Below are 22,840 nucleotides of genomic sequence, written 5' to 3'. Positions count from 1 at the left end.
GGAGGGGGAGGGAGTACTCTGGCCAGATTCCAAGTCACGGGGATGATCGAAGTATGTTTTTTTCTTGGTTTGAAAATATTTTGAACAATTTTTTTTTTAGCTGTGGCTTTACTTAAGTATTCAAAATATTCGTTCTTTTTTGGTCTTAATTTTCGCTTCCACGGATCACTCACGACACTTGGAATCCGAGGTACCCCTCCTGTTTAGTGCTTCGAAGGCAAAAAAGCTGTTTCAAAGCCTATTAGGTAAATAAAAGAAAAATAAATATGCATGGCTGTTTCTACTGCGATGAGAGGATTTCTTGTCAAAAAATGTGAAAACTGTATTAAAATTGCTGACAACAGCTACGAAAATTTCGTGACAGAATGCTGACGTGACTAAAGCGTGTGACCAATTTCCGGTCACACGCCAAAGGTCACACGATCTTGTGCGATGTTTATTATCAGCCGACGAACGATTGAAGTGATGAAAGGTTTTCAAAATCGAAGTCATTAGTTTGCGATGATTTTTTATTCCTTTTGCCTCCTGACTGAAGTAAAAACTCTTGTAACTCTTGCTTCGACGTGTTGTGACTTTATTTCGATTCACGGCCGGATTCGGACGCAGTTGCTGAGCAAACGTACGTTTGTCTTTTGGCTAAAAATTATATATTCTTTTTACTCAAAACGACACAAAAGAAGTTGGAAATAACTTTCCTTGCCGTAAAAACGTGCTACAAGCAATGGTGAGTAATCCTTTGAAGTAAAACCTTTCTTTTAGTTTGACAACCGTCCGCAAGCGGTCTAATTTGCATAAATTTCCCAATTCAATTGCTCTCACCGTTTGCTTTGGTGTCAGGATGGTATTTGATTTCCAGAGCTAAAACTTTCCAGTAAGTTAGTACAAAAGCCAAGGTTCCATTTTATATTGATTTTATGATCAAGCGGCATATACCAGAGGCCTTTTTTAATAGTCAAAGTTGGCCTTCGTTTTCTAGCACGTCTAACGTCACAAATATGACCTCTTTACACTTGACGATTAAAAAAATGTAAAGCATTGTTTATCAAATTTTCTTTTAGGATTTTCAAGAGTAAGAACAAAATAATAATTTCGGTGAAGTTTCAATGTCAGGGAATGTTTCTTACGCGTTCACCCTTCTCTCGAAGTTGCCATTGCATCCTGCCGTGTTTTGTGCGAAAAACGAGCATAAAATCGATTTTTCAAACTTTTCCTAATTTCTCCTTTAAAATGAATCGTTTGAACCCAAAACTATTTTTCCTTAAATAGGGTCACTAAAAGGGATGTTTTGGCAAAATAATAAAAAATTCGATTTTTTGACGAGTGTCGTGCGATTCTCGATTTTCTCAGATAATGGCTCTTAAAATTCAACCTGGTTCATCAGTTACGTGTCAAGAGCAAAAATATTGAACGGTTCCGTGTGAACGAAGTGTCCAGTCAAATTTTTCAGCCGGTCTCAGCTGAACAGTGCTAGATCAAGAATTCGAAAATAACGACCTCGTTTGACGGCACATACCACGGTTGACTCCAGGGAGGAGGCTGCTGTGCTAGCAGTTTACGCGTGCTCTATTTTAAGCAAAGCAAATATTGAACAAGAATTGCCTGCGATTTCCGGCGGAAGTTGGAAATTTGTCAAGTAGGTCATTGCCTAACTCCTGGGGGGCACGTTTTGCTCCACATTTTTAGAGTGCTTCAACTCGACGCTGATCATGAAGAGCTAATTTTAGGCAAATCATACTTTAAGCGTGTAAGCAACGTTTAAGAAAGAAATCCTGCAGCAAGAAATATAACATTGTGACGGAACCGACATTCTTGAGGCAGTTTACGGATGATAGACAACCAAATCCAGTCTGATTTTCACACAACCGCCTTTCTGTAATTGACGATGAGATCTAGACGTTTCTAACATAGACACGGCACATGAGGTACGTCAATTTCTCGAATTTTACCAGACTGGAATTTTACAATACATTTTACGAACAAGAGAACCTAATCACGGAAAAAAAGTGATTTCAGAAACGCCTCGAAACACCAACTTGAGGTTATTATGAATCTAGATCAACTTGAAAGCTGCATAATTAACGACTACGTCCATTGTCTAAAATTGTAGATATTGGCGGGGAGATTTTGAAACACGATTTACCAGATTTCATACAGTTACAGGACAAGAGAGTGCAGTTTTCTTTTTAATTCAATGCAAGTCAATGCATCCAGAACTCAAGATTATAGACCATTATAGTTCCTTCAAGTTTTACTTACCATGAGTGTATCTACCACATGGTTTAGTGTATGTGCTTTTTTCAAATACTTCTTTGATTTAGAAGGCTTTCGATATGATATTATCATAACAGTAAACAAGTGATAAAAGAGTAAGCGATTAAGCCTTTCTTACACGAGATCGGCCTACTCGTGTATCGGTGTATCGGTCGCCGATAGTACGTAATTTGACCGTCTGAAAAATCAGACTCTCTCGTCTGTCGAGCGTGAACGTAAAAACAAAGCAAAAAAAGTGCCTTGGGGAAAAATGTCCACATGAAATCTGGTGGCTTGATTTTGAATGTTTCTCCGGTGGAAAAAGATAACGTTATGCTTCTATATAAATTTGCTGAGGCCATTCGGTTATGTAGGCATTTTGCTTCATTTTGCAAATACAATGTAAAAAGAACATCGTGCTAAATGAAAATTCAGGGGCACCCAACGTAAATTTTCGGAAAATATCTGTTCGGAAGACGACATGAGATCTAGAATTTTCGGAACATTTGTTGCCAAATTTCTTGCTTGCCTGCCTCTCCTAGGATTTTCGAACATCTAAAAAAATGGTATGATTGCCTATTTTTAACGGATTTTTACCATAAAAGGGTCACCTAGAATTTTAGGAAGCCTTTTTTCTGGCTGAAATTTTCGAAGAGATAAGTTTTGATCCCTATAATTTTCGGATCACTAGACTTTCAGCAAGGAAATCCGAACAGATGAAGAATTTTTAGGGGATAAAAATATGCCTATATCTGCCGTTTAAATACTAAAATACGTTAAACAATGCTATGTTTAAGTGGTTTTGAACTACATTCTCGTTGGGTGCCCCTGAAAATTGGGTTTAAATAAAAATAGACATGAGTCAAGAAACTGAAAGAGCTGTTTAAACTCTGTCACGTCCACGCAATTTTCAGCTCTTTGCGCTTGTTTTAGAGGTAAATCGTTAACAGAAAATTCAAAATTTCAGAGTGGCAAAATAGAATATCTGGTATATCGCCGGTAATGAAATTTCCAGGGGAAGGTGATTGTTCGATCTATATCCTTGACGTATAGAGAGGCAATATTTGTAGAGAAAGAGAAGCATGTAATAATGGGAAAATGATTCCTATATCATCCTGATCATCGCCTGTGATAGTGTAGCCTTTCGCGTTCTTCGTACCGCTCCCGACTATCCTAACCATCTTAACCCCTGGAACAGGCTTGCCTAGTGATTAAGTGCATCAGGTCTCTTGTCGGTCGACTGTAAGTCGTGTGTCGATCTTGAGTTCCCGGCTCTTGAGTTCGTAGTACTGATCACTTAGCTTGAAAGAATTCTAATTAGACCCTATTTTAAATACCTAGTTTTGTTTAACAAGGAAAACCCAGTGCTCGTGTTGAAGGGGGAAAGTTGGCAATTAACTCGTGAGTTAACCTGTTCCAGGCTTACTGGTAGCGGCGCGAAGTAAAAATGGAGCGGCATAAAATCGAAAAGGAGAGAGGGGAAAAAAGTCCCTCCTCTTGACTTTTGATCGCTTTCTCTACTTCGCTCTGCTCCCCAATATATGAACGCCTGGAACAGGCTTATTAGTCGTCATGGTCTCCAGATTGGGGGTAGTTTTTCTTCTTATTTTTTTCCTAGTTCAGGAAAATGCGTCAACATCAACTAGGGTTACTATGATAAAATAGAATCACCGACACCTAGCATGGCGGTTTTGTCGGGAGCACGACAATCTCCTCGCGGTTTCTCTGCCCTCGCCCCCCTTTATTACTTTGCGCTCCCAACCAAACCGCCATGCTACGCAGACTACCGACACCTAGATATGCTTCATTATCACCTCTAGTATTTTTATTTTTAGTCATCTATTTTTGATCGTATTCAATTCAAAAAAGAATAAATTTTGCTTTGCATTCGCCAAGTTGAATTCCAATCCCCCTCCCCCTCCTCCAATGTCCGCGACCGAAACAGAGGGGAAGTCTCGGTGGATTTTGATTTTTATCTGCTGAGTATGTGCGAACAGACACCTTTTTCACAATATCCCCCGTATATATATCTTTGATCGTTCAAAATTCATAGATACACAGAAGCTTTTAAAAACATGGTTCTTTCAAGAGTGATCATAGGAATTAAGACCGGAATTTTTATTTTAGTTTTCACCGTAATTTCTGGTAGCCTGCGAGAGCATCCGGACTCAAGTTTCTAGTTTCTAAACTTGAGCCGAAAAAACCGGATGCTCTCGAAGGCTAAATTCCTGGTAGTCTGCCAAAAATATTGGCCTGTTGTCTTAAGCTGCTTATCTAATCTTTGATGAGTGGCTCCTCATGTTACAAAGAAGTCACACTGTATGATGACCTTTCCAGCTGAATGTTTGGTTGCCTATTGTTTTTAAGGAATAGCTCAAAACGGGAATAACTGAAGGACGGTCGCGTCACAGGAGCAGCGGATGTGACAGCGGCGTTTCTGAAACCACAGCCCTCGCACACATTTACTGAAAAGCATTTCCTGGTTAACTAGAAAGCAGCGAAGTGGAATAGGAGCGGATTTCATCATGAACGTGCGCCGCAAAAATTTCATGGCTATGCGTTTGACCTTTCTTCTTCTCGCTTCGATATATGTTGTTGGTGGAACAAGCTCGGCTTCTGACAGTAAGTGAGGTTTTGTTAGTTTTAAAATTGTAAAGCAGTAAGCTGTCTTGTTCCGTGTTAGCTGCTACGTTGGGTGGAGGGGGGGGGGGGGGGGTCTGCTCAACAAAGTTTAATACGGGAAATCTGTCTCCAGGTCCGAAACCTTACCCTTTTGGCCTTTTATCTAGCTTTCCATTTTATGTACAGAAAAGGCAACCGTTTTATGTTTCTCCTATTTAATGGTAACCCTTCAATATACCTTCTTAATAAGAATAAATCACGAAAACAGGAAGTCGTCTTGTTCTTGTAATTTTCGTCTGACGTTTATTAATAGATTCAAAAGATATAGCCATGAGGCGAGTCTTCAAAGCATTTTAATTAAAGGACCTTTTAAATACTTCAATGTTTGATTTTACAACCCTTTTAATTACGTCTGAAAAAGGTAACCCTTTGATCGGGCGAGGCCTTTCCCTATAGGGTATTATTAAAGGAAGTGCTCCCCTCCCCCTCCCCCCCCACCCCAACACACACACACCCCGTGGTTGTGTGCTTTCTTTTTCTGTGACCTCATTTAATCGATTATTATTTTTCTCTCACGTCCTGACCTTTTCAAGTCCATTGCTATTACAAGCAATGCATTCCAAAGGGAAATGAATACGGAGTACTTTCACAACAACCGAGTTAGCCTGCGTAGCAAGCGTTTCCAATCCACTCATTGCGCGGAAACGTTTGCTACGCAGGCTACAACCGAGTGGGAAGTGCAAGATACATTTTATTTTTTCCTGTTTGAGTATTAAATCATTGTCCGGAATACTGGTTGTTTTAAATAAAAATACGAAATACTGGTTGTTTAAACCTATCTGGATCTGGATAAGGCAACCCAGAAAGAGGAAATCTTTAGACGACTAAATATTTGTGACAGGGTGCTCAACGTCTTACTAAATTTAAGGGTAGAAAGTGCAAATTTTGGTGGTCCCTTTGAAAAGATTTACCCATAAAAGTATCGCAAAGGGTAATGCGTGAACTAAACATCTATCGGTATTTATTTGCCGTGTTTTGTTTTAAACACAACTCAATCAGTCTACGTTCACTCGACCGGTTGAAAATTCGTTTGTTTCCATGGGTGTTCTGTTCACACTGGAACACCTTACCCGTACTAAAATTTAGACGCGTAGCCGTCCCGTGTGAACTATGTGTCCCGTCCAATTTTACAGTCGGTCAAAAACTCGTTCGGTGCCGTCTGAGAGTTAAAACTTATCATCTTGCACTCCGGTCAGGTTTTCTTTATTTCTTTTTTCTTTTCCTTTCTTTTCTTTCTTTCTTTCCTTCTTTTTTTTTTTGTGTTTTTTTTTTTTTGTTTTTGCTTGATAAACGGTTTATAAAAGACCGGCTGACATTTTGAAATCAGGTCTGGTGCGAAATCATTCACTTGACGGGAATGTGGAAATTCGGTTAACAATGCTTCTTCAAGCTTTGATGTTGTGGAGGAAAACCATCTGTTTTTTCTTAATTTTAGGCATTTTTCCAATGTTTTGAAGGGTTATGATATTCTACTCCAAACCGCCCTGTCGACCCTGTCTGTTAAATCTTAGTACAAAAGCGAATGGCGTCGTGCCAGTGTTAACAGTGATCAAAATGTCAGGGCTGGATAGAGTCGATAATTCGATAAACGGCAAGTTTTTTAAATCGGGTCTGATACAATATCATTCACCTGGCGTAAAATTCGGATAGGTGGTTTAATTATGTCTCTTCCAGCTTTGATGGTGTTGAGGAAAATTTTCTATTTATAATTTTAGCATTGTTCTAATTTTTATGGTGTAATGATATGCTACTCTAAACTCCATGATCGACCCTTTCTATTGAATACAAGCACAAAGGCGAGTGGCGTCGTGCCAGTCTTTGTAGCGATCGATCCTAATCCTTCATGTACTAAAGTTGTTTTTAACTGCGAATTGCAGGAAATTCCAGCAATTAAGTTATTTGACATTCCATGAATATAAACAAAGTGGACCGGTGAGAAAAAACGTAGCAATATCGCCTTGTTTTTCTCGTCAAGGAACTCAAAACTTGCGCGTGTATATTGGAAAATTCACAAGTTTTTCTATTAAGTTTGCCCTTGTAGTTTGTTTCTGAGCCCTCTTGTTAAGGAAAATTTTGCGTGAAGAACAAAATCTGACCGGGTAAATGAGCTGTCAAAGGCACTTGTCAAGGAACATTGGGTGATGGAGAGATGCTTTTGCCGCTTTGCCACTCGGGGCTGGGTTTTGCTCCCTTGTTTTCTATCTTCTGGAGCAGCAAACTAAGGTCGCCTAAAGTTTTTCATTATAAAACGCCACCAAATAAGCAGATGATAGATAGAAATTCTCAGAAATAATTTACAAAAATCAACAGGTATTAAGGATGTCACAACTGTCGACATAGGATAAACAGTAATGTAAACCTCATCATTCCGAACAAGAATTACTTAACCAGCTGAATATATCAGTCACTAGCAAGTAAGGTTTCTAACACTCGGCTTCTCGTAGGTTCGCTTACCTGAGAAGACTAATCCACCGTTCATCCTTGCTCGGTTGTTTTTGTGTATTAATTTTTTTTTTCAATCACTTCACCACGAAGAAAAATCACTTATCTGGGCCAGTTTTCCAAGGGTAAAATAGGTTACACGAGAAAACACCAGTCTTCGTTTGTACACTGTAAAATGAAAAGAGCTAATCATTGCCCCAAAGTGGGGCCGAAACGACTGCGTCCATGGGCCAATTCAGCCTCACTGAAATAGGGCTGTTTTGGTACCAATTTGGAGGATTATATATTTTTACAAGATTCTTTCTTTATATACAGTGTTTCAGAGTCTAGAAACCATCAAGGATAGGTTTTTTTTGTATACTATCTTTCTCTGCATTCTCATTTAGATTTGCGGTAAATGGAAAGAATTCGTATGAAATGTTAATCTCTAAAGAGATAATCCGATTTTCGTTAAGAGCCAGGTTTAGTAAGCTTAAATAAACTAACTTGCATCATCACTACGATACCCCTTAAACTTTTATGAGAACAAAAAAACATGCATCATAGGACGCGTTTTCATAGCTGTATTTGCACTTAAGGGGCCGACCATTTAACTCTTGGGGGGGGGGGGCGGGTGATTTTGAAAAAAAGTTTCTTGCAAGCGCTTGTCGGAAGAAAAAAATTGCATGCAGCACAAATGTAACAGAAAGCTTATGGGAAATCTACGCTAAAATTTTTTTCTGTCTTATCATCTGTGCCTTTATTTCTGTAAAATACTGAAGAACCTATTGAAAATTTTAGGCTTACTTATGAAAACGGGATTTAAAATAAAAATTTCACGTTCTTATACGTGGGTTTTTACTGTACTTCGTGGTCGTTTACAAGTGGATCTGACATACTTAAATCTGTCTTTCCAGTCGAGGCACTTTGAACTAGTTGAAATCTCGCGAAAGCGACGCCTTATACGAGCGACTTGTTAGATTACGTAAGGCTCGACCATGTTTTTTACAACAACTAAACGATTACTCCCACGCTGATTGGTCGATAATATGGTCAATGAGAGTACCGCATAGACCATCGATATTTTTAACAACTTACAGATAATTGATGGGAGGTCGCATTGTGGGAGACTTTGCCATTGCTTCGTGGCTATACACATATGTTATCACAAGTTGAAGACAATTTACATTTGATTGTTAAGATAATGCCAGATACTGTAATGGACTAGACCTTGAATGACCTTGCCGAGACATTGAATGTTAATTGAACCAATCAACGCAGAGGATTTACTATAAAGAAAAGAGATTCCGTCTAAATCGACAGAGTAGCTCTTTACACCGCCGATTTAGCAGTTAACAAGTTAGTCGACTGTAAGTGGTCAAACTTTACGAAAACATATCGTCGTTTTAACTTTATTTACATTTATATAAATAAATAAATAATGAATTAGAGGTAGGACATCCACATGGTGGTTCTTCGTCTACCTGATTCCTGGTCGAATTAGAGTTTGGAAATGTTGGTTTGTGAGGAGAGGGGAAAACCGGAGTACCCGGGAGAAAAACCTCTGGAACCAGGGGAGATAACGAACAACAAACTCAACCCACATATGACTTCGACGCTGAGATTTGAACCCGGGCCACATTGGTGGGAGGCGAGTGCAATCACCAATGCGCCTCCCTCGCTCCCCTACTAACAACCGTCTTTGCGTTCTTATGGTGAGCCATAACTTCAGAGAGTTCTTTTTACTTTAATTTGCAGTCCCACGGAAGCCAACAAACCTTCAAGTCACAAGTGTTCACAACCTCACCATCACACTGACATGGACAAAACCTGCGCTGACCAAAGTGGACACACCAGTCAGCACCAGTCTCCTTTACAAGGTGACCTACACGGTCATCGGAAGTGGTAATCCACAAATGGCCCAGACCGTGAAAACAGAGAGTGCTAACCTAAACTTGCAGGTTGATAAAATCTACAATATTCACGTTAAAGCAATTCGCAGCGATAATCATTTAGTACAAAGCGGTTGGTCGGATACCTTGAGAGTTGATTCTAAGAATTTGGGTGAGTTTTGATATATTATTTTTTGAAGTTGTACCACAGGCAGCCCTAACTCAGTATGAGAGTTTTTATATGGTATCATATTGCGTAATTCTCAAAATGGCAGTGATTACAAAGATTTGCATGGGAATTTAGGTAATAGATTCAAGGAGATAAATAGTCGGTGGGGTTTTCCTATTAAAAAAAACACTCTACCTTAATTACCTGTTTCGTTCTCGCTTTATGCAATTTCCTTTTTTCCCGAGTTACCTGAATTCCCATGCAAATCCTTTCTGTTCGCGGCCGTTTGAGGAGTACGCAAAACGATCCCACACGTATTTATGATTTAACTCTCATTCTGAGCTTGGGCTGCCTGTGGTCGTACCAAACATTTCTTACGAGCAGATATAGACATTGGCCTGTCCAGTGGGGATGAGGACAGACGATACCAAGATGGGTGACTAGTCCCAATACAATATACTATCCTGCCTTGACGAGACTCAGGTTGTTTATCATGCATTTACATTGGCAAACCGGTCGCTTTGCTGTTTGGGCAACTAATAACCAAAATCAGGACTAGTAAATTTCGACAGGAATCGCTTTTACCATTTGTACAAATCAGTTCCTTTCACCGAAAAACAGCCTCGAAGGCCTAAAACTGGTATCAAAGATGCGATTTTACAAATGTAATTCCGGCCGAAGCCACTACCACCTTTTCAGATGTTCCCTTGCTCCTGGAAATTTTCTGCTGGAACGACCCAAAAAGTCGTTTTAACTTCCATTTAGTTTCTAACCAGATTCCCCAGAAACTTTTTGTGAATGGTAAACAACCAAAAGTTCCATGCGAGGTGCTCCTATACTCAGTCCCATAACTTATGAATTCAAAGGTAATCTCAACCCAGGGATTTTCCCTTAAAAATGATTTCCTAAAGAAAAAACCCTGAAGACTATGTTGCATAAATGATAAATTTATTGTTATTATTATTCGAGCTAACTTTCAAAACAACTGCTCCACAGAATGTCACTGATAACACGTAACGTACAAGAGAATCGAAGTATGACTGCACAATAAATGTCACAAAATCTACCTAAGCGGTCCCTTCGGGATTTTTCTGTCTTTACGTCATCCTAACCATTTCGTACTTGCGGGCGCAAACAATAGAAACGTCATCATTACCTACCGATTCCTCGCGGCCCCTGTTCAAGCAAATCTAGATTTTTTCTGATATACTGACTGTATATTGCGTCTGTCAATACTTTCCTTAATATACGCGCGAGTTGCTCAGTAGAGTGCCTCCTCGAGGGCGAAATCCCTGCGGGGGCAATAAAATAGAACCTCTGAATGCTGAAAGAGCATAACAGTTTCAGTTATGTCTAAAAAATTTTAGTCCAATATAGAAGGAATGTTGTCGGGGAAATTACACGTTAAAAACTCGAAATTTTACAAAGAATGTATGGCCTGTCGTTAACTTTTTTGCCAATTTTCTTCACTATTGCTTGCAAAGAGCTGAAATTGCACAAATTGCTCAAGGTGATCAACTCTTTTAACTTTTGAATTTAGTTCGTATAGAAGGTCATGGCTTCTGTGAGTTAAGTAGTATGCAAATGAGTAAACATGTAAACAATGACGTCAGCAAAGATTCGCCTATATGCTTCAACCTAGATGCTCACACTACGGACTAGGGTGAGGTCTGGGCACAAGATTAATATCAATGCTGTTTTTCTATGTTATAGCTCCAGGGAAGATAGCCAATCTTCGTGTAAAACGCCGGTCAGGATTGGTAGTCCATTTGGCTTGGAATGAAACACGAACAACTATAAACGGCAAACCAGATACGTCTGACATATGTTACTTGATTCGATACAGGGAGCTTGCTAACTCAGCGACAAGGCAAATCAAGCGATACACAAATCAAGCTTCGCTGCATCTCCTTGCAAACTCAAGGTATGCCATAGATGTGCGAGCATACAAGAAATTCATCCCACTTGCGGTTGGACCTTGGTCGGACGAATTAACTCTTCAAACTAATGAATCCGGTGAGTATTGGGCTTCCCAGGGGTCCGTTTCTAGAAAGTCCAGGTCAATTTTAGGGTCCGAAATCGAATATTCAAATAAAGATCTTATACCAAGGATTTCAGTTAGTACGCAGTCCCCAAGATTTATGGAGAAACCTTTTCCTGGGTAGAAGGATCACTCGCCTACCTGGGCTACCCCAGGCGAGCCAACTTTTCCTTCATTTTCTTACAAAACTTGGCGAACCGTTGAAATGAAAAACAAACTCGGGAAGAAGGATTGCCCTCCTAGCAGGGTCTGGAAGGGGTTTCGAATGATCCGTGAATTTACCGGTTAATAGAGCGTGAATCGGGAAAACTCATGAAATACAGTCGTGATTCGGGAATCATCACGCAGAATGAGTGAACGTCATTAGCTATTCATGACCGCCAAAGCGGCAAATTCGAATGTAGGAGCGCTTTCACTAAGCTCTGAATAAGAGAAGAAAGGGCCTCTTTTGGCCCACCAGCGTCAACAAAACTCATTCGCACGACTTCGTTAGCTGCATTGAAAATGAATGATATATGAATGAGTTAAGCAAAAGAAATAAGCGTTTTACGAAGTAGAGGAACTATCCCTTTTAAAACTGCTGAAAAACGGACATTTTTTGTATGGAAGCTGACTTTGAGCGCGATTTCCGGAAACCAGCAACAAAATCTTTTAAACCACAGACGGAATGTGTTAGATTGGTCTTTCATTAAGCAGAATACGTTTAAACGTTTAAAATTTATTGGCAAGAACTACTATCCCTGTGAGTTTGAAAAAGTCTGGTAGAAACGTAGTCTACTTAAAGACCAGGAAGCTATTGTTTTAAGTCTAGTAGGAATAACAATGGCTGTCAAAACTAACAATACGCAATTGAAAACCACTCGGTTATGAAGTAAGCCATTAGCTGTTGCCGCGAACTTTAAAATATCTACAAGCCGCTCGACTAAAATTATTAACCTAATAATCCAAATAATCCAAGCATTTGGGCTTCACTTGAGAAATGAATAGAACAAGTAAAAGTTTACTCATTGACTTAGTAAATATTTAACAATTATTCCGCGAGCCTGAATGGGCTCTGAGTCAATAAACCAAGAGGCCGAAGGCCGAATGGGCTATTGACTCAGAGGCCACGAGGGCGAGAGGAATAATTGTTTTAGTAAAATCCAACTACTTGGTCAAAACTATCGAGAATGAAAAAATTTTAGCTTGTTAAAGCTAGACTTTAATCCTTTTTTGCCGCCAAAAAGCCCGCGCTTTTCGCTACTAGTGGGCTATAACATATAGCCTAGTAGTAGCTCAACCAATCAGAACGCCGCATTGATAATAGACCACTAGTTGGATTTTACTAAATAGTATAATTATATTCACTGTGACGCGTGATCCTCCAAAACATCGTAGTCCGTGAATCGAGATTTCTACCGATAAAACAGAAATAAGTGTCGTGATGACGAGGGTTCACAGTTAAACCACGTAGAAGTAAAACTTGTAGAGCTTCGATTTTATAGCAATAAAATTCATTGCCAGTAAAATTTGTAGTCGTTAAACAAAAAGTAGAGCATCGCCAGTTTCATCACCATACTTTTTGATTCAAACCGATCACAGGGTCATTTAAGAATAACTCTTGCCTGAGTAGTCCAGCAACCACTAAGAATCATTGATGGACTTGATTAGTTCGTTACCTAATCACGTGATTCGTGAAATGACTCCAAAAGGGGGAACGTGATTCGTCAATGTACGGAAATTTAACCCGTGATTCGAGATTCAGACACCCCCTTCCAGACCCTGTCCTAGCCGGGTCACTTTTTTTCGATGGTAGTGTCACCCGTCTAGCCGGGCTACCGTTTCTCCGTATAAACGCTTTGGCTCGCCCAGCCGGTTCAACTCGGTCGAGGCAAGGTAATCAGTTCATGCGCGAGCACTGTTGTCAGCTCCTAGCTCGGGCAAAGGGGTCAATGTTTTTCTCATTAGACAGCTTGAGATTCGAGGACGACATTCAATCAGAAGTTTTCTCGTCTATTCTCTAAAAATAGACACCCCGGAAAGCTTCTTTGTACTTTTTTTTTTTTCACCACAAAAGTTAGTACGCTTATTTCCGTTGAAGGAGTTCAAGCCCTCTTCAGATCGTTAAATGATGAAATTCCTACTATTTGATAACTTGTTTTCGCCACTACGATATTCTCGCTAAAACTCGTATTAGAATGACGACGGCTATCACGTTTTCCCGCAAGAATGACGTTGGTTCGCGCGCGTGCGCCACTTAGTAAATGGGAAAATCTCGTTCTATAATAATAATAATAATAACTTTATTTCTATAGCGCTCTTATCCTATGTTCAAGGCGCTTTACAGTCATGTAAACAACATTATTGAAAAATATTTACAAATTTACAACCATATCCTATTATATTTACAATGAGTAAAAAAGGAAAAACTAAAGCAACTATTAAACCATTTCATTCATAATGATAAAAAAGGGAAAAATTAAAACTAACGCAATATATACAAATCTATGAAAACAATGATCCGTTATTACTGAATTTAGTAAACAAGTACGTCTTAACTGATCTTTTGAAACTCGAGATGGTGTTGGACTTCCGAATTTCATAAGGTATTAAGTTCCATTCTCTTGGTGCATGAACAGCGAATGCTCTATCTCCGTAGGTCTTGGTATACGATCTAGGTTGCATTAAAAGTTCATTACTAACAGACCTCAATGATCTAGTATGAGAACGATAATGTAGTTTCTGAGCTAAATAGCTAGGCAATGTCCCATTCAGTGATTTATACACGAGGAGCAGGATCTTGAAAATAATACGATATTGAATCGGTAGCCAGTGAAGCTCACACAAAACAGGTGTGATATGCTGAAACTTACTCACTTGCAACACAACTCTAGCCGCCGTGTTTTGTACATACTGCAATCTTTGTAACTGATACTTAGGTAGGCCGTATAGTAATGCATTACAGTAATCTAGTTTCGATTTGACAAATGCATGAACAGCAACTTCTGCTGATTCTTTAGTGAAATACTTCCTAATTCTAGATAGGTTCCTGAGATGATAAAATGATGATCTGCAGATGCTAGACACATGTGCATGAAAAGACATGTGCTCATCAAAGATAACACCAAGACTCCTAGCCGACTGAGAGGCAGCCACGCTCTCATCACCGACACATAAGGACTGAAAGGATGGAGAGGGACGATACTTTGAGTGGATGAGCATGACCTCCGTCTTGTCATGGTTTAGCTTCAATTCGTTGAGATCCATCCAGTGACATATTGCAGAAATGCAGTTCTCGACCCTCGATTTAGCAGCGTCCACATCCACCGATTTGAATGCAAAGTATAATTGAGTATCGTCGGCGTATAGATGATAATCTAAGCCATAAGATCTTATCACTTTAGCAAGTGGCGCAGTGTACAGAAGGTAGTGTACAGGTCCCAGAACTGAACCTTGGGGAACACCCACGGGAAGATCTCGTACCGTAGAATTCGCCTCATTGATGTTTACAAACTGAGTTCTTTGAGGAAGATAAGAATCGAACCATTGCAGTACAGTTCCTCTGATGCCAAATGATTTCTGCAGTCGTGCCAGCAGCAAGGAATGGTTAACGGTATCAAATGCTGCCGACAGATCCAATAAAACAAGGAAAACATTCTCGCCCTTATCCAATGACAGCATAATGTCATTTGTAACAGTGAGAAGTGCAGTCTCGGTGCTGTGAAAAATCTTGTACGCTGATTGAAGAGGCTCGTGTAGATCATTTTCGCCAAGATAGCTATTCAATTGCACAAACACTGTTTTCTCTATCAATTTAGATAGGAACTTTAAATTTAATACAGGGCGAAAATTACTAAACTGCTCAAAGTCTGCATTTAATTTCGTAAGAATAGGTGATAGCAGCGCTACCTTAAGTTCCCTGGGCAACAATCCAGATGACAATGACAAATTTATCACGCTTCTAAAATATAGGGACAAGACTAGAAAAGCATTTCCGCATGATACTCGCTGGAAGTGGATCCAGTGCGCATGCCTTAATAGTTAAACCCCTAATCAACCCTAAGACGTCTTCATCTGTTACCATTGTGAACTCGCTAAAGCATGACGTACACTCAAAATCCTCCATGGTGCGATCCCCCCATCTGCTCTTTTCTAATCAGCAACTCATCACGAATTCGCACAATCTTGGCACTAAAGAAATCAGCAAAGGCATTTGCGTGTTCTTGGTCACTGTTCGCAGACGGATGTCTTTTGTCTATGCTCCTTTGCAACAATTTATCAACTGTGCGAAAAAGTAATTTACTATCATGGGCATTTTCCTGAATAACTGCTGAATAATGCTGTTCTTTCGCTTTGTAGAGCATATCATTCACAACATTGCACTGTTCCATATAATTTACCCTGTCAATTTCAAGACCAGTCGAACGACGCCATTTACGTTCAAGCCTTCGCCTTTTCCTCTTCTGAGTAGCGATCTCCTCATTATATACCAAGGAGCATTAGATCGAATGACAACAGTGCGAGTTCTTTTAGGTGCCAACTTGTTCAAAGCCTTGCATAACACCTCATCATACTCCTTCGCCAATGACTCAACACTTTGCGAGATACACCCGTCTGACAAACCAGACGATCCAATCATCTCATTGAAAGCATCAAAATCAAATCCCTTTAATTTACGAGAGACAACCGGCCTGCCTCCTTTCATTTAATGGTTTCCGTAAATTCAAATTAAAGCAAACAGCCTTATGATCCGAGATAAACTGTTCCATGACTGTGACATTCTTTAGGCCTAAGGCACCCTCAGTCTCATTCCTTGTAATGACCAAGTCCAATATATGACCTCGTTGTCGTAGTCGTTCTCTTCTTATAAAGTGAAAAACTGTAATGACTGGCCAATGAGGGCCCCCTTCTTTCCCGGAACAACGTTTCTCCATATAAACGCGGCCAAAGGAATAAGAGCGCGATAATAATAATAATAATAATAATAATAATAATAATAATAATAATAATAATAATAATAATAATAAAAATAATAATAATAATAATGATAATAATCTGTGAACTTATTGTGCGCAGCTTAATATGAGAATGATCAGCTGCGCATTACAACTACATTACTTTACAAGAAACAAATAAAAGATAATGCAGTTAAAAAATTTTAAAAAAAATAAATGAAAAGATAAACAATAAAAAAAAACAATAAAAAGAATATATATGCATGCAAGTAAGAACTGAATATAAAATTGTTCACCAATATAAAGTTTTAAAAAGATAAGTCTTAATATGCGCCTTAAAACTGTTCACATTAGTAATCGCACGAAGTTCTTTTGGAAGAGAGTTCCAGAGCGTTGGCGCTGCTACCATAAAAGCTCTATCACCTAACGTCTTCCATCGAACAGCTGGCACAGAAAGTAAAATACTACCTGAAGATCTAAGGTTATATAAGGACGATTGAAATGTTAGTAAATCGAATAGATATTTAGGAGCAAGGCCGTGAATTGCTTTGAACGTAATAAGCAGTATCTTAAATTGTATCCGGGCTTTAACAGGAAGCCAATGCAGACCACGAGGAAAGTCTGCATTTATCATATTATCTGCAATACTATTGAAACCTTGATCCTGGATGTAAGCAACAACAGCTTTCCGGGCCCGTCAATTATTGCGATTTTCGGGAAACGGGCCTGTCCTGGTATTTAAGAAGGAAATTCAAGGCTGCTTTGTAAAATGGGCTTGAAAATAGTAACTAAAAATACTTATCTTCTCCTAATTTTTTGTTATATTTCTTTTGCGCCCGATACCGTTTGCTTTTCAACTTATCTTAGACCGTGAAGGAGATCATTGTTTTTTATTATTATTTTCAGTCCCAAGTAGGCCACCTTCAAATGTCAAAGCTGTTTCCAATACACCCTCGTCGATAACCGTCTCTTGGGACCCAATACCCGCGAATGGACAAAATGGCATCATTCAAGGATATGTGGTATTTTACCGTGATCAAAGTTCGTCCTCATGGACCGAGAGCGATGTCAAGCTGGATTATTCCCTCGAACTGACAAATCTGGTAACTGGAAAGCCTTACAACGTTTGTGTTGCGGGGTATACGAAAGTGGGACGAGGAGTGAAGTCACCTGAGATACGAAACATTGTTGTTGGAGGTAAAATTTATTTCCTTTGCAAGAAAGGTCCTTAGTGTAAAATTGTACCAAACGCATAGTCCCCGTTTTTATGACGCAGATAAAAATGTCATTTACGACTGGATACATTATTACTCCGCCGCTAAGAGACAGAAATTTCCAAATTTGGGCTAAACAGTTTCTAACTTAATTGGTTAATTAGCGCAAACTTAGGCTTTTTAGACTCATGGTTCTTGTTTTCTGAAGAAAAAAATCCCATTCACCATTCACACATTGCCCATAACTAGGCTTCAAGAGATTGTGCTCGCAAAAGTAGCAGAACATCCTACTAGCAGTGCTCGTATATTTCAATCTAAATTATGCTTAGTGTTATTAAATTATGCTCATTTTAGTAAAAAATGCAGAAATTGGGCTTTTACTTTTACTTAATTAAATTTGGTTGAAGCACCTCAATAACTATGCAACAAACAAGTAAATGGCAAACACGCTTACCCTATTAACATCTACAAACTTTAAGAGTGCATAATTCATTGTCTGACAATTATGTAAATATAAACAAAGCGAAGAATTTTACAACCAGCACGCGGACGCCATTTTGGGAAACCGAGCTAGTTATCCGCATGCGTTGAGTCCTATGGAAAGAGTCCTAGGTCACTTCCAAAGGGACCCAGTTCCCATGAATGTGACCATAAGCAGACAAAAAACTCTGGTCAAAAAAGCAATAAACGATAAATTTATGTTGCAAAACTAATCAAAAGTGCAAATTATGCTAGCAGTGCTTTGTTCGGACAATAGATCTGTTGACTTATGCTCGTGAAGAAGAATCTATCAAAGCCTACCCATAACACACCTTGTTTTCCGCCCCCCCTCTCCACTGCCCTGCTCCTCGAAACAAAAAAGCTTTCATGACTCTTACTGCCGTAGTTGCAAATAATACTTATTATCCTTAAAACAGAAAAAAAAACCTTCGTTTGGTTCTCTATTGATTTGGACAGTCTGAAAGGTAATATTGCCGCGAAGTTCCAATATTGTGATTGGATTCATCGTGATCGCGCTCAAATAGCCTTCATAGCAAGAGTTTCTGTGCTCGTCGTCGAAAAAGGTGGGACGAGAGTAACAAATTAATTGCAGTCACCGACGGTTTACTCGAGTTATGTGGGCTTTCAACCTTTTGCCAATTTCACTGCGTAACGGGTCGCGTGCTGGTCGTGTAAGTTGCTTTTTACAGTTTTTTTTGTTTTGTTTAGGCCAACTTAAAACCACGAAAAAGACCGTCATGCCAACAACGCGTAAGTATTGTATTGTTCAAAGTTTTACTTAATTAATCATACATTCCATTCTTTGATTGTCAGGTGCTCTAACTTGCAATTTTATCGTTGTGCGACACGGCTTTGCCAGTGGATATGATGTGATCGTGAAATTACCAGTGAATAGTACGACATTCGAATAAGCAATGAGGAGAGGGGCCTCTGTACGAGTCACTGGTAAAAGTCTGGAAATCTGCACTTCTATAGTCTTAAAATTCACTATTTGGGCAACACGCAAAGCAACACGTCTGGTTTCAAACTTTGCGCAACAACTCCGACCAGCACGCAACAACGTGTAGCAGGGTGTGGACGCAACATGTAACATCCAACAATGTTGGAAGTTTTTGGGCAACAATCTTGCGTCTGTTTGCACAAGCTGAAAAGGTTCCATTCTTAAACACAGAGCCAGATACATGTAGGAGTTAAAGTAACTTTAAGTTGTCATTGGTTCCTTTCTTTTTAAGGTCTTCGCTACTGCTGCTTTCTTTATTTCCTCATGCATAGCCCTGAGCGGTAGCTCGATGGCGTAAATATTCGCGGTCCGTCTTGATGACTGTATTAAAAATTGATACCAACATTTATAATTTACAACTGACGTACCTTAATGAGACGACAAATTCTTCCGCCGTCTCAAATGGGATTCCTCCCGAGACAATCGCTCTAAGTCAATCACTACGTTAATATTTGAAGGCTTTCGAAGCTCAATGAAATTAATTTCTTTGCCTGATTTTTTTCACAGTAATATCAACAAGCACAATGAAGAAAACAACAAAGCTGAGTTCCAAGTCTTCTACATTAACTCCAAAAACAGGTAAGTGCTGCCCATGAATGCAAGTCTATATAAGGTCTAGGCCAATCGTCGAACTTCTCATGACACCGCGAACCAAACTCTGATTTAGGTGGACCTAAATTGAGACCGTCTGTTGGGTCAGACGTCGAACTTAGGACGCCTCAAAACGATCAACTGAATCAGACCAAAAAGTAATTTTAGCCGGCCAGTGATAAATTTTCTCCTGAACGAGGCTAGATATACATTTCAAATTTCAAATTTATTAGTTTTGTTCATCACATGTGAAGATGGACGTTTGTCCGGGAGATGATCTTTAGACGTTCTATCCGTCTGAAGCAGACGGATAGAACGTATTGGACGATCCAAACTCATTCAGACGAACTTAACTGGGCCGGAAGTCGAAATTCTCTTGAACTTAACTCACTAAGTTTGGTTCACGAAAAGTTCGACGTTTGGCCCTGGCCTAACAGTTCACGTGAATAGCTTTAAAGCTTCTCTCAGGTTACCAAAACAACAGTTCTGATCGAAAGATGAAAACGTTGTGTCAAACTGCGGTTAGGTGTTATGCAGCTGGTCCCTGATTCTGATTACCCCCGCCCCCATCTTCGTGACATGTTTAAACTTCTCAGTTTTCTCAATGACCTCTATTCCTTACAGTTTTATCAGACACGCCTAAGACAGATCATTGATTCTCCTCTCAGAAATAAATTGCCATGTATCACTTACATTATTTCCCTGAATGGCCATATACTGAATTAAGGGGGGAAATACCGGTATTTGAAATCCATGCTTAACTGCCAGATCCCAATGTCGGGGTTTGAAAGAAGTAAACTACTGGTTAGTGGGCTGGGGGGGGGGGGGGGGGGAGGGGACTGTTTGGTCTGCCGACCATCCCCTCCCCTTAAAGACTAGTAGTATTGGGCAGAAGAAGTTGGGGATCAATTGAGTTTTCTGGGAAACCGACCATCTACCCCTATCCTAAGTCAACATTAACACTTACTTCTCATTTAGGGCAAAATCGTGACTTAGGGGAGGGTAAGGTGGTCAGTCAACCAGTCATTGATTCCGGCATTTGGCCATGAATGAAAAACGATTGCAATGATGTGGATACATGTTGCTGCTTTGAGGTATCGAGTGAACCAAAATCTCCCGCTGGCAATAAATAAGGTCTGTTTCCGGATACTATATGTGTTTATATTGCTTACACCATGTTTGGCCACCCAAGTCTGATTTGAAGTATTCTAGCGAGGATTGTCTCTGTTACAGGTATGGTCTTTTCTCGAGTCCTTAAAACAACAAAGTCTACTGATTCCAAACCAGTTGAGGAAACAAAAACAGTAGCAGTTACGTATCAATCAACGCCTTCAGCTGCATTGGTCAGCGATCTAAAAGGTATTGTGGTCAATTTTTTTACTAGCTTTTTGTCTCACTGAAAATGTTGGGACGCTGTCATACTTCCCCAATTCGGATGTGAGAAGGATTTCGCAAATTGCTGAAAAAACGAACATAAAGCTCATCTCAATTTCACAGTTGTGAAAATAGCGACTTGTACAAAGACAGATTTTTCAATTCCAACGTCTTGTCAGAGTATTGGTGACTTCTTTCCTCTTCCCAGTTCTCCCATCAAAATGTCTAACATTGTGTACTAGGTGCTTTAGAAAATGATATATTCTTTTCCGTAGCCTGCGTTGCTAAAAGGATAAGCGGGCGAGTTCTGTAGAAGCAAGGCTAGTGCTGTAGTATTGGCGGCAGAGCAGCGAGAAGATAAGGAGGAAATCAAATTGAAATCCCCTGCGCGGACAGTGGCCTGACAAAATACCACAGTGATAACAGTGCCAGCTACGCAGGCAACATTAATTTTATCATCACTTCCTTCTTGTCACCAGTAACAGTCCTAAATAACTTTTATTTTGCTTTCTGTCGTTTATAGCTGAGAACGATTCGAAATCTGGCTTCGGTAACAAGATTCTATTGATTGGAGTATCAGCAGCTGGTGGTCTTTTATTGCTTATAATATTAATACTTGTCATCATCTTGGCAAGGCGGCGCACGCGCAAGAGGAGACAGTATGAAAATGGCGAAACTTCACTGCAGGTTAGTTACACAAGAGAAAGATCAAATGACGTAGTCACGCGGGGTATTTCTAGCATTAGATACGAGCCCCCGCTGTCGGAGCGATTACTACCAAATTCTCCCCACGATGCAGGTCAAGCTGTGGTGGCCACGTTCAAACCTAGAGGTAATTTTGCCAGAGCGAAGGCCGAAAATACCCCTCTTTTACCAACTGAAGATTATCCTGAAGAAAGCAAGTTGCGCGTTGATTTTAATAAAGGCCAAGGGAAAGTCGAAGAGGGCAACGATGGGCGATTGTATGACACTATCGGGTGTCCCCCTGGAAACAGCAAAAACGCAGTAAAAAGTGATGTCGAACAACGGTATGTCACACGTGATCAAATGGTCGCGTCGCCTGGCAAGTGTCCGCTGGCTATACCAGCCCAGGCTTCCCCTCAGGAAAACGGTCGTTTCGAACGGTGCAACGGGGTGGCAGCCAGTGCTTCTCCGCAAGGACACATTTATCAAAATGTCCAAGAGTCTGAACACTTGTACGACACCATTAACACAGTTAGGGAGCAACGGCCATATGAAAATACCAGGGTTTTGTCGAATCCTCGGGGAAATAACAGTGATAAGGACGGTGGATATGAGCCAATGTCATTAAAATAAAAATAGAACGGTTTACGTCCAGAGATCCTTGTTATTGTTGCAAATGACGTTTGCACGTGTGCTGTAGCCGTAACTCAAAGAAGAAACCACTCTCATGGTGGAAGTGAACAAATTCGTTATGCCCGGAATAAACGATATTATTATATTTTCTGTATAACAAGCTTTAATTTTTTTAGTGTGGAGCTTTATTTATTGTCATTTTCATTTAGTATTTCGATTCAACGAGGACAGACGGCAAATTGTTGCTGCTCGAAATATCTAAAAGTCGTAACTGTTCATCAGTAGGATGCCTAGAACCCCCCCCCCCGGGGGGGTGGGGCCTAAAATGTGTGCAATTTCACAATCGTTTTCGGCGCCATTAAACCCTATACCAAATGTAGCCACCCACAATGAGAGCTTTATTATCATCACATCATTAAGTATTTGTTTCACTTTAGACAAATCATTTTAGACA

The 22,840-nt window shown here is 39.9% G+C and overlaps 1 protein-coding gene across 1 annotated transcript; it reads left to right on the top strand.

The window, feature by feature from the left end:
* The first annotated feature begins 1,668 nt into the window (after window positions 1-1,668).
* On the top strand, window positions 1,669-22,568 carry LOC140948980 (uncharacterized). The gene is made up of 10 exons (XM_073398237.1): window positions 1,669-1,922; window positions 4,618-4,872; window positions 9,112-9,417; window positions 11,128-11,430; window positions 17,296-17,586; window positions 18,813-18,854; window positions 19,612-19,683; window positions 20,320-20,349; window positions 20,929-21,054; window positions 21,593-22,568. The coding sequence occupies exons 2-10, from the start codon at window positions 4,776-4,778 to the stop codon at window positions 22,384-22,386; spliced, it is 2,061 nt and encodes a 686-aa protein (XP_073254338.1). The 5' UTR covers window positions 1,669-1,922; window positions 4,618-4,775; the 3' UTR covers window positions 22,387-22,568.
* Window positions 22,569-22,840: the final 272 nt, after the last annotated feature.

The sequence above is a fragment of the Porites lutea genome, chromosome 9 (assembly GCF_958299795.1).
Source record: "Porites lutea chromosome 9, jaPorLute2.1, whole genome shotgun sequence".
NCBI classification, from domain to species: domain Eukaryota; kingdom Metazoa; phylum Cnidaria; class Anthozoa; order Scleractinia; family Poritidae; genus Porites; species Porites lutea.
The sequence above is the reverse complement of the archived record's forward strand: the minus strand, read 5'-3'. Positions and strand labels throughout refer to the sequence as shown.

Coding starts and splice junctions, on each gene's coding strand:
- LOC140948980 (XM_073398237.1), top strand. CDS start 4,776: ATGAACGTGCGCCGCAAAAATTTCATGGCTATGCGTTTGACCTTTCTT. Junction 18,855..19,611: donor GACCGTCATGCCAACAACGC/GTAAGTATTGTA, acceptor TTTTTTTCACAG/TAATATCAACAAGCACAATG. Junction 21,055..21,592: donor ATTGGTCAGCGATCTAAAAG/GTATTGTGGTCA, acceptor TGTCGTTTATAG/CTGAGAACGATTCGAAATCT.